This window comes from Mesoplodon mirus (assembly GCF_964341445.2).
Source record: "Mesoplodon mirus genome assembly, chromosome: X".
In the NCBI taxonomy this organism is placed as follows: Eukaryota; Metazoa; Chordata; class Mammalia; order Artiodactyla; family Ziphiidae; genus Mesoplodon; species Mesoplodon mirus.
The window spans coordinates 18,039,750-18,052,309 of NC_138981.1; the positions used below are offsets into that span (position 1 = coordinate 18,039,750).

General features: G+C 40.0%; 1 protein-coding gene across 2 annotated transcripts in view; it reads left to right on the forward strand.

Moving 5' to 3' along the window:
* Nucleotides 1-12,560, forward strand: part of PDHA1 (pyruvate dehydrogenase E1 subunit alpha 1) — a 36,496-nt gene that overhangs the window by 14,897 nt on the left and 9,039 nt on the right. For both annotated transcript variants that reach the window (XM_082608925.1, XM_082608924.1), the window contains 4 exons: nucleotides 8,697-8,756; nucleotides 10,070-10,243; nucleotides 11,036-11,162; nucleotides 11,848-11,939. In XM_082608925.1, coding sequence (XP_082465051.1) covers nucleotides 8,697-8,756; nucleotides 10,070-10,243; nucleotides 11,036-11,162; nucleotides 11,848-11,939 — 453 coding nt within the window. The remainder of the gene's footprint in view (nucleotides 1-8,696; nucleotides 8,757-10,069; nucleotides 10,244-11,035; nucleotides 11,163-11,847; nucleotides 11,940-12,560) is intronic.

Below are 12,560 nucleotides of genomic sequence, written 5' to 3' on the forward strand. Positions count from 1 at the left end.
CCAATGTTCCAAAGCTCCACCTCTGTCCTGGGTGATATCTCCACCAGTGAGGGGACTTCTCAGGGTGTGGAAACCTTTTCTTTTTCACAGCTCCCTCCCAGGGGCGCAGGTCCCGTCCTGATTGCCTTCTCTCTTTTTTTTTTCTTTTTTCTTTTGTCCTACCCAGTTATGTGGAGATTTTCTTGCCCTCTTGGGTGTCTGAGGTCTTCTGCCAGAGCTCAGTAGATATTCTGTGAGAACCGTTCCACACGTAGATGTATTTTTGGTATATTGATATTTGTGGGAGAAGGTGAGCTCCACGTCCTAATCCTCCACTATCTTGATCCGAATCTCCCTCACATTTCTTTTTTTTGTTTTGTTTTATTTTTATTTATTTATTTGTTTATTATTTTTGGCTGCATTCGTCTTCGTTGCTGCGTGTGGGCTTTCTCCAGTTGCAGCGAGCGGGGGCTACTCTTCGTTGTGGTGCACGGGCTTCTCACTGCGGTGGCTTCTCTGGTTGCAGAGCACGGGCTCTAGGTGCGTGGGCTTCAGTAGCTGTGGCACACGGGCTCAGTAGTTGTGGCTCGTGGTCTCTAGAGCACAGGCTCAGTAGTTGTGGCACATGGGCTTAGTTTCTCGCGGCATGTGGGATCTTCCCGGACCAGGCTCGAACCCGTGTTCCCTGCACTGGCAGGCAGATTCCTAACCACTGCGCCACCAGGGAAGCCCCGAAGCTCAGGTTCTTGATGTCTCATCGCAGAAAGAATTCAGTGAGAGACAAAGTGATAGGCAAGAAGTGGATTTATTTAGAGAGAAACACACTCCACAGAGTGTGGGCCATCTCAGAAGGTGAGAAAGGTCCCCCCTCACACTTCTGATACGACTTTTAGCTTAACTTTCGCTTAATGTGACTCCTTTCACCCATTATATCAGTGAATCTTACTATTTTTGAGATTCACAGTAATGAAATGGGAGAAAGTATATAAGTAGCTTTCTGACAGTCAAAATCTTCGACCTTACCTTCTTGCTCTTTATTATGTAGAACTGTCATTCTTTCTTGCTGGGAATTTAGGATGGAGAAAGAGAATTTTTCCTTTTCTCGGTTACTGTTGCTTGACTGGTTTGGTCGTTTGTTTTCAGTCTCCAAAATGCACTTTCTGTAGTTGTATCTGGAAATTTATTTTGCAAGACAAGATATATATTTTTAGCCCCACAAAACAAAGTAACTGTCAAAAATAACATATCCGGGCTGCCCTGGTGGCACAGTGGTTGAGAGTCCGCCTGCTGATGCAGGGGACACGGGTTCGTGCCCTGGTCTGGTAAGATCCCACATGCCGCGGAGCGGCTGAGCCCTTGAGCCATGGCCGCTGAGCCTGCGTGTCCGGAGCCTGTGCTCCACAACGGGAGAGGCCACAACAGTGAGAGGCCTGCGTACCGCAAAAAAAAAAAAAAAAAAAATAACATATCCATTTCATGATTGCCAAACATAACCTTTTGTTTGTCACCTCATACTTGTCAACTTTACTTCTTCCCAAATTTCTCAGTTTTCTTCACTTATTCTTAGATGTATTGGACTCTCTCAATCTTTAACTTAACTGAAGCATTTGTCTCTAGCATTTCAACTTTTTTTCTCCAGCAATGTCATGGTTTTTGTTGGCTTTATTGGATAATGGTATATTGATGGGTGAAGAGATCACTAGGTAATAGCTTTCTGCCTATTGGCTTGTACACTTAGCAGATCAACCTTACCCCTTCTCACCAAGATCAAGTCCATTGCTACAAGTTGGATGGTAAGGTAACACACTGTATGAACATATCAAAAGTACTTTTTGTGGGATCTGAAGAACGTTCTTCAAGTCTGCATGAGAAGAAGTCATACTGGTTTACATATGTGTGATGTGGCAGAATGTGGCTAAAGTAGTACAGTCCTCCTAACTGATTAAATGTTTGTGGTCTAACCTGGACCTTAGCCATCACACAGAGTACTGTTGCTGTGAGCAGAGTGAAAAGGAAACATTTCTGGCAGCTTTTTACCTGCTCCCCCCCCACCAAGCAGTGACAGCCACCTGAACATCAACAAGGGAGCACTGGGGATTTCCTGGCGGTTCAATGGTTAAGACTCTGCGCTTCCAATGCAGGGGGCGCAGGTTTGATCCCTGGTCGGGGAACTAAGATCCCACATGCTGTGCGGCGTGGCCAAAAAAAAAAGAAGGGAGCACTGGGACTCTTCGGCGGCCGTGTGGGTTTGAGGAGGCAGCTCGTGGGGGTGAGGTGCTTAAGGTGAGGTGACACAGACCTTGGAGCCAGATTTGCTGGATTTGTACCCCAGCCCCAACAGTTAAGTGCTCTATGGCTTTGGGCAACTCAGGTAGCATGAATCTCATCAGCACAGAGAGAAAGCTTCACTGAAAACTCATTGCAGGTCCCACCCCCTCAACTCAGATGGCAACAGTGCAGTCAGAGGCCTGCCCTTCTAAGCCTCAGAATAGGAATTCTGTAGCAATAGGAATTGAGGTTAAAACATAGATGCCACTAATCTGCACACCAAATGGCATGAGTCAATGACACCAGCTCCGAGATCTGTTTTGAGCCCAAGCAATGGTCCAAGTTGCACATAGGTCACCTTGCTTGATCTAACAACAGATCAACCTCAGAAAGAGGCATTTTTGTCAGAATTTCACCCACTGAAAAAACAGCTGGCTAATCTGGTTTTTTCCCAGCAATAAATGAGAAGCATTTATTTTTTTAAATTTTTGAATTTTATTTTATTTATTTTTTTTATACAGCAGGTTCTTATTAGTCATCAGTTTTATACACATCAGTGTATACATGTGAATCCCAATCTCCCAATTCATCACACCACCATCCCCACCCCACTGCGGCTTTCCCCCCTTGGTGTTCATACGTTTGTTCTCTACATCTGTGTCTCAACTTCTGCCCTGCAAACCGGTTCATCTGTACCATTTTTCTAGGTTCCACATACATGCGTTAATATACGATATTTGTTTTTCTCTTTCTGACTTACTTCACTCTGTATGACAGTCTCTAGATCCATCCACGTCTCAACAAATGACCCAATTTCGTTCCTTTTTATGGCTGAGTAATATTCCATTGTATATATGTACCACACCTTCTTTATCCATTCGTCTGTTGATGGGCATTTAGGTTGCTTCCATGACCTGGCTATTGTAAATAGTGTTGCAGTGAACACTGGGGTGCATGTGTGTTTTTGAATTATGGTTTCCTCTGGGTATATGCCCAGTAGTGGGATTGCTGGATCATATGGTAATTCTATTTTTAGTTTTTTTTTTTTTTTTTTTTTTTTGCACTGCACGTGGGCCTTTCACTGTTGTGGCCTCTCCCGTTGCGGAGCACAGGCTCCGGACGCGCAGGCTCAGCGGCCATGGCTCACGGGCCCAGCCGCTCTGCAGCATGTGGGATCTTCCCGGACCGGGGCATGAACCCGTGTCCCCTGCATCGGCAGGCGGACTCTCAACCACTGCGCCACCAGGGGAGCCCTATTTTTAGTTTTTTAAGGATCCTCCATACTGTTTTCCATAGCGCCTGTATCAATTTACATTCCCACCAACAGTGCAAGAGGGTTCCCTTTTCTCCACACCCTCTCCAGCATTTGTTGTTTGTAGATTTTCTGATGATGCCCATTCTAAGTGGTGTGAGGTGATACCTCATTGTAGTTTTGATTTGCATTTCTCTAATAATTAGTGATGTTGAGCAGCTTTTCATGTGCTTCTTGGCCATCTGTATGTCTTCTTTGGGGAAATGTCTGTTTAGGTCTTCTGCCCATTTTTGGATTGGGTTGTTTGTTTCTTTAATATTGAGCTGCGTGAACTTTTTATATATTTTGGAGATTAATCCTTTGTCTGTTGATTCATTTGCAAATATTTTCTCCCATTCTGAGGGTTGTCTTTTCGTCTTGTTTATGGTTTTCTTGGCTGTGCAAAAGCTTGGAAGTTTCATTAGGTCCCATTTGTTTATTTTTGTTTTTATTTCCATTACTGTAGGAGGTGGATCAAAAAAGATCTTGCTGTGATTTATGTCAGAGAGTGTTCTTCCTATGTTTTCCTCTAAGAGTTTTATAGTGTCTGGTCTTACATTTAGGTCTCGAATCCATTTTGAGTTTATTTTTGTGTATGGTGTTAGGGAGTGTTCTGATTTCATTCTTTTACATGTAGCAGTCCAGTTTTCCCAGCACCACTTATCGAAGAGACTGTCTTTTCTCCATTGTATATCTTTGCCTCCTTTGTCGTAGATTAGTTGACCATAGGTGCGTGGGTTTATCTCTGGTCTTTCTATCTTGTTCCATTGATCTATATTTCTGTTTTTGTGCCAGTACCATATTGTCTTGATTACTGTAGCTTTGTAGTATAGTGTGAAGTCAGGGAGTCTGATGCCTCAAGCTCCGTTTTTTTCCCTCAAGACTGCTTTGGCTGTTTGGGGTCTTTAGTGTCTCCATACAAATTTTAAGATTTTTTGTTCTAGCTCTGTAAGAAATGCCATTAGTAATTTGATAGGAATTGCATTGAATCTGTAGATTGCTTTGGGTAGTAGAGTCATTTTCACAATATTGATTCTTCCAATCCAAGAACATGGTATATCTCTCCATCTGTTGGTGTCATCCTTAATTTCTTTCATCATTGTCCTATAGTTTTCTGCATACAGGTCTCTTGTCTCCCTAGGTAGGTTTATTCCTAGGTATTTTCTTCCTTTTGTTGCAATGGTAAATGGGAGTGTTTCCTTAATTTCTCTTTCAGCTTTTTCATCATTAGTGTATAGGAATGCAAGAGATTTTCTGTGCATTAATTTTGTATCCTACAACTTTACCAAATTCATCGATTAGCTCTAGTAGTTTTCTGGTAGCATCTTTAGGATTCTCTATGTATAGTATCATGTCATCTGCAGACAGTGACAGTTTTACTTCTTCTTTTCCAATTTGTATTCCTTTTATTTCTTTTCCTTCTCTGATTGCCGTGGCTAGGACTTCCAAAACTATGTTGAATAACAGTGGTGAGAGTGGACGTCCTTGTCTTGTTCCTGATCTTAGAGGAAATGCTTTCAGTTTCTCACCATTGAGAATGATGTTTGCTGGGGGTTTGTTGTATATGGCCTTTATTATGTTGAGGTAGGTTACTTCTATGCCCACTTTCTGGAGAGATATTTTTATCATAAATGGGTGTTGAATTTTGTCAAAAGCTTTTTCTGCATCTATTGAGATGATCATATGGTTTTTATTCTTCAATTTGTCAATGTGGTGTATCACATTGATTGATTTGCATATATTGAAGAATCCTTGCATCCCTGGGATAAATCCCACTTGATCATGGTGTATGATCCTTTTAATGTGTTGTTGGATTCTGTTTGCTAGTATTTTGTTGAGGATTTTTGCATCTATATTCATCAGTGGTATTGGTCTGTAATTTTCTTGTTTTGTAGTATCTTTGTCTGGTTTTGGTATCAGGGTGATGGTGGCCTCATAGAATGAGTTTGGGAGTGTTCCTTCCTCCGCAATGTTTTCGAAGAGTGTGAGAAGGATGGGTGTTAGCTCTTCTCTGAATGTTTGATAGAATTCGCCTGTAAAGCCATCTGGTCCTGGACTTTTGTTTGTTGGAAGATTTTTAATCACAGTTTCAATTTCATTACTTGTGATTGGTCTGTTCATATTTTCTATTCCTTCCTGGTTCAGTCTTGGAAGGTTATACCTTTCTAAGAATTTGTCCATTTCTTCCAGGTTGTCCATTTTATTGGCATAGAGTTGCTTGTAGTAGTCTCTTAGGATGCTTTGTATTTCTGCGGTGTCTGTTGTAACTTCTCCTTTTTCATTTCTAATTTTATTGATTTGAGTCCTCTCCCTCTTTTTCTTGATGAGTCTGGCTAATGGTTTATCAATGTTGTTTATCCTCTCAGAGAACCAGCTTTTAGTTTTATTGATCTTTGCTATTGTTTTCTTTGTCTCTATTTCATTTATTTCTGCTCTGATCTTTATGATTTCTTTCCTTCTGCTAACTTTGGGTTTTGTTTGTTCTTCTTTCTCTAGTTCCTTTAGGTGTAAGGTTAGATTGTTTATTTGAGATGTTTCCTGTTTCTTGAGGTAGGCTTGTATAGCTATAAACTTCCCTCTTAGAACTGCTTTTGCTGCATCCCATAGGTTTTGGATCGCCGTGTTTTCATTGTCATTTGTCTCTAGGTATTTTTAGATTTCCTCTTTGATTTCTTCAGTGATCTCTTGGTTATTTAGTAATGTCTTGTTTAGCCTCCATGTGTTTGTGTTTTTTACGTTTTTTTCCCTGTAATTCATTTCTAATCTCATAGCGTTGTGGTCAGAAAAGATGCTTGATATGATTTCAATTTTCTTAAATTTACTGAAGCTTGATTTGTGACCCAAGATGTGATCTATCCTGGAGAATGTTCCGTGCGCACTTGAGAAGAAAATGTAATCTGCTGTCTTGGGATGGAATGTCCTATAAATATCAATTAAATCTATCTGGTTTATTGTTTCATTTAAAGCTTCTGTTTCCTTATTTATTTTCATTTTGGATGATCTGTCCATTGGTGTGAGGTGTTAAAGTCCCCTACTATGATTGTGTTACTGTCAATTTCCTCTTTTATAGCTGATAGCAGTTGCCTTATGTATTGAGGTGCTCCTATGTTGGGTGCATGTATATTTATAATTGTTATATCTTTTTCTTGGATTGATCCCTTGATCATTATGTAGTGTCCTTCCTTGTTTCTTGTAATATTATTTTAAAGTCTATTTTATCTGATATGAGTATTGCTACTCCAGCTTCCTTTTGATTTCCATTTGCATGGGATATCTTTTTCCATCCCCTCACTTTCAGTCTGTATGTGTCCCTATGTGTGAAGTGAGTGTCCTGTAGATGGCATATATATGGGTCTTGTTTTTGTATCCATTCAGCAAGCCTGTGTCTTTTGGTTGGAGCATTTACTCCATTCATGTTTAAGGTAATTATTGATCTGTATGTTCCTATGACCATTTTCTTAATTGTTTTGGGTTTGTTTTTGTAGGTCTTTTTCTTCTCTTGTGTTTCCCAGTTAGAGAAGTTCCTTTAGCATTTGTTGTAGAGCTTGTTTGGTGGTGCTGAATTCTCTTAGCTTTTGCTTGTCTCTAAAGCTTTTGATTTCTCCATCGAATCTGAATGAGATCCTTGCTAGGTAGAGTAATCTTGGTTGTAGGTTCTTCCCTTTCATTACTTTTAAGTGTATCATGCCACTCCTTTCTGGCTTGTAGAGTTTCTGCTGAGAAATCAGTTGTTAACCTTTTGGGAGTTCCCTTGTATGTTATTTGTCGTTTTTCCCTTGGTGCTTTCAATAATTTTTGAGTTTAATTTTTTCCAATTTGATTACTGTGTGTCTCGGCGTGTTTCTCCTTGGGTTTATCCTGTATGAGACTCTCTGTGCTTCCTGGACTTGGGTGGCTATTTCCTTTCCCATGTTAAGGAGGTTTTCGACTATAATCTCTTCAAATATTTTCTTTGGTCCTTTCACTCTCTCTTCTTCTTCTGGGACCCCTCTAATGCGAATGTTGTTACATTTAATGTTGTCCCAGAGTTCTCTTAGGCTGTCTTCATTTCTTTTCATTCTTTTTTCTTTATTCTGTTCTGCAGCAATGAATTCCACCATTCTGTCTTCCAGGTCACTTATCCGTTCTTCTGCCTTAGTTATTCTGCTATTGATTTCTTCTAGTGTAGTTTTCATTTCAGTTATTGTATTGTTCATCTCTGTTTGTTTGTTCTTTAATTCTTCTAGGTCTTTGTTAAACATTTCTTGCATCTTCTCGATCTTTGCCTCCATTCTTTTTCCGAGGTCCTGGATCATCTTCACCATCATTATTCTGAATTCTTTTTTGGAAGGTTGCCTATCTCCACTTCATTTAGTTGTTTTTCTGGGGTTTTATGTTGTTCCTTCATCTGGTGTATAGCCCTCTGCCTTTTCATCTTGTTTGTCTTTCTGTGAATGTGGTTTTTGTTCCACAGGCTGCAGGATTGTAGTTGTTCTTGCTTCTGCTGTCTGCCCTCTTGAGAAGCATTTATTATTTAAAAAAAAAAAAAAAGGAAGGGAGTTGTAGAGAACATCTTCCTTCTGGTGCTGTTCAAATCATAAAACATCCCTCAAATCTTTTGTTTTTTTAAGTCAGGGAGTGCTAAGTATCTTTTCTTTTGTACATTTCTCACTAAGGTGTCTATCTCATGCTTTGTGTAGTTTAAAATATTTTTCTTATAGTACCGTTTCATAGAGAAGTGAACTGCCTGAAATAGGAGTTGAATCCTAGTTTTTTTTGAAGAATAATTCTGAAAGTAAAGCATTAGCTTGCTCAACGTACGTGGTTATGACTAAGAATAGCATAAACATACCCCACAGATTATCTAGTCTCTTCAGTTTGGCCATTAACTTCATTATATTTTCACTGTAATTTCTTTGAAAACAAAGGGACTAAATAGACTGGTTTCTGCAGTTTGCCTTTAGATGGGGGTACAATCATGTTTCATTGGCCAAAGCATGGATTCATTTTGGAGGACAAGATCCCAACACAGTGAACAGAATGGAAGATAAGCCCATGAATGTGTTAGGGCTCTTAGAGTTCTAGGACTGCATCCTGATAACTGATTAATAAGAATAATAACTCAAAAATAACCGACAATAAAAAGCACTAATATACTTGTATATTTTGATTTTTCAAGGCAAGCAGAGTGCTGGTGGCATCCCGTAATTTTGCAAATGATGCTACATTTGAAATTAAGGTAAGAGGTGTTTTGCTTCGTGTTAACTTTTTTTCCACAGGTACACTTTGATATATCGTTTTACCTTTGCAGTAGAGCATTTTGATATTCATGCTTTTCACCATTTTATTCCAAATGTTCTAGAATAGAAGATTCAGAGAAGTTAGCCAAAATTAGAATTTACTCTGTTTATGTAGCAGGTTTTTGGTAGTTTGGAGGAGAGGAAGCTAAAAAAATTAAAGAACTACTCTAAGACTTAAAATGTGATTTGGTAACATGTTTGAATAAGAAGATTCTTAGAATGCTGCTTTGAAAGTTTGTCTTTCAACCTATAACTCAGTTGACTTCTAGGGGTTTTCAGTGAAAGTCATCTTAGAAAGATTTCCTTCCTCCAAAACCCCATCTCATTGCATGGTGAGTTTTATGAAGGAATCAGAAGCAGTATGCAGCATTTTTTTTTAATTAGTTTCTGCTTTATAACAAAGTGAATCAGTCATACATATACATCTGTTCCCACATCCCTTCCCTCATGCATCTCCCTCCCTCATGCATCTCCCTCCCTCCCACCCTCCAGACGGTCACAAAGCACCGAGCTGATCTCCCTGTGCTCTGCGGCTGCTTCCCACTATCTATCTACCTTACGTTTGGTAGTGTATATATGTCCATGCCTCTCTTTTGCTTTGTCACAGCTTACCCTTCCCCCTCCCCATATCCTCAGGTCCATTCTCAAGTAGGTCTGTGTCTTTATTCCCGTTTTACCCCTAGGTTCTTCATGACATTTTTTTTAAAATTCCATATATATGTGTTAGCATACGGTATTTGTCTTTCTCTTTCTGACTTACTTCACTCTGTATGACAGACTCTAGGTCTATCCACCTCATTACAAATAGCTCAGTTTCGTTTCTTTTTATGGCTGAGTAATATTCCATTGTATATATGTGCCACATCTTCTTTATCCATTCATCCGATGATGGACACTTAGGTTGTTTCCAGCTCCAGGCTATTGTGAATAGAGCTGCAATGAACATTTTGGTACATGTCTCTTTTTGAATTATGGTTTTCTCAGGGTATATGCCTAGTAGTGGGATTGCTGGATCATATGGTAGTTGTATTTTTAGTTTTTTAAGGAACCTCCATACTGTTCTCCATAGTGGCTGTACCAATTCACATTCCCACCAGCAGTCAGTATGCAGCATTTCTGATGTGCTCGTGTGCTGGTTTTCAAGTTCAGTATTTGCTGGTTTTCGATTTAAATATTTCGAGTTAGATCTTAGAATGGGTTGGCTGTGTTTACATTGTAGTGACTGAGAGATAACTGTCTGATTCCATTTCAGAAATGTGATCTTCACCGGCTGGAAGAGGGCCCTCCTGTCACTACGGTGCTCACCAGGGAGGATGGGCTCAAATACTACAGAATGATGCAGACTGTTCGTCGAATGGAGTTAAAAGCAGATCAGCTATATAAACAGAAAATTATTCGTGGTTTCTGTCACCTGTGTGATGGTCAGGTGGGTGGTAGTTTTGTAATCAAACTGTGTTACTTAGGAATTGAAGTATGGTGTGTGTTTATTGGCTTTTACCCTGCTTTATCTGCCTGAAGGATTTGAGGCTGGTATTTTAGAATAAAAATGAGAATGCTGAGACCTGCTAGGAAGCTTATGCTAAAGAATTTACTCATGTATCATATTGCTGACTTCCTGTGCCATTACAGCATTATGATCACCTGTACTGAGTATACTTTTGGGGGAAGGGTTTTTGTTTTGTTTTTTGTTTTGTAGGTTTAGGCCAAGGTTTACAAAATCAGATGCCTACCAGGGACCAGTTAGGTAGAATACATGAGTGAAGGCTGCCAGCTGTATGAAGAATCGAGAATGGTGACAGGGACTAGTGGTGAAGTGGAGCAGACAGGCCCCACCCGCAGGGGTAGTCATAACTGGCTGGTCGTCCAGCCAGTTGGTGCCATGTGGAAATACGGGGCTAATGCTTCCTGTTGCTGATGTCTTCGAGAGAAGACAGATGTCTCCATTTTCATGTGAAATTCCCCAATATTTTAATGTTCACGTTTGATTCAGGATTTTTACAAATCACCATACAGGCTTAAAAGAGACAACGTATCTGTGGGTTGCCAGTTTATGGCTCTGGCTTGGGCCTTACCCTCTACTCTGTTTCTGGTGAAAAATAGAGGTACTTGTTATTAATGAAGAGCTCTACTGGGCCAAATGTTTCATAATAGTCTAGGGAACCTTTTAACTAGAGATGTGTACTGTACTGACTCACTGCCGCTTCTTCCTTGAATGCAGGAAGCTTGTTGTGTGGGCCTGGAGGCCGGCATAAACCCCACAGACCATCTGATCACAGCGTATCGGGCTCATGGCTTTACATTTACTCGTGGGCTTTCTGTCCGAGCAATTCTCGCAGAGCTTACAGGTTTGCTATTAATTTACAAAAAGGGGAAATTAAGTTTTCAGATCACCTATTAAGATGCTAACTGTTTATAAGTTAACACTGAAACCTTTTTGAGGGTTAAAAAAAAAAAGCTGAAACCAAAAAAACCTCTCCCTTTTGGTGCTCTGGTACCTCTATTGTGCTTTTGGGTAAACTGACCATTTTTGAGGTTATCTGGCCTCTCAGGTAAAAGGTCATCTCTATAAAATCAGAACAGTGTTTATCACTCAAGCATGCCAATAGAAATCTAGCAGAGAAAGTAAATTGACTATAAGTATTTCATTGGGTAGAAATTAAATTCTAGGAATCTTCTCAACAGTCCCTTTGTCCCCCTTGAATCTTATACCAGTGTAGGAGAAATCAGGTGTTTGTAACTGGACAAAAAAAAAAGTCTAGGGTACCATACTAACATCTGAAGAAAACTCAGTGATTAGAGAGCTGAAAAAGTTGGAAAGGTCAAGGACATGGGACTAGTCTGACCTTCATTATAAAAGGGCCAGGAGACAGGGAGGACTTGTCTATATATTTGCATAGAGGGACAGGTGCTTATGTAGTTGAATCGGTTTCTGAGTACTAATGGTTGAGCCTCTACGTAAATACTCAGGGTGTGTTTTTGTTTTATATATTTGGTTTTTGATGTGTCATGTTTGTGTGGTGCCACTTCTAGGACGAAGAGGAGGTTGTGCTAAAGGAAAAGGAGGATCAATGCATATGTATGCCAAGAACTTCTACGGGGGCAATGGCATCGTGGGAGCTCAGGTAGTTGAGGACTAGGATTGTATGATTTTCTGGATTTGGCCCTGGCCCACATCTGTGCAATATTTTGTACCCCAGAGAACTTCCCTCTGAAGTACTTCAGTACTTGGGGGGTACGGTGTGCTTTAAATGACCTCTTGCTTCATACTCTATCATTTGATCATTTAATAAATAGATTTGGACAGTGATTTAAAATGTTTCCTGTTAGGTATTTGTTATAAGTAAGCAAGAGCCTCTAGCAGTAGAACTATACCTTTGCTGTTTAATTGATATTTAATTGCTTTGTCACATCCTCTTGGGCACACCTCTCTCCCTGCTGTAGACAGTGCTGGCACTGGTACCAGGCCAGGAGAAGCAGGTGGTCAGGATCTTAAGGGCCTAGTTTGAATCTAAAGCCAGCTTCTGTGGTTAGGCCGTCCTCCTTGTTCTCATCAGTTAGTAGATAATGAACAAGTAACAGTAGAAGATCATATCTAGATTGTTCAGTTTACTTTCTAATATATTAAGGTTCTAGCATCTGGGTTATTTTGTTTGTTTTTGGTATTTTTTTTAATCCTTGGTTTCTTTTTTTGGCCTTTTAGGATTAGCAGTTGAATCTCTGAATGCATAAATGTTATTGCTAAA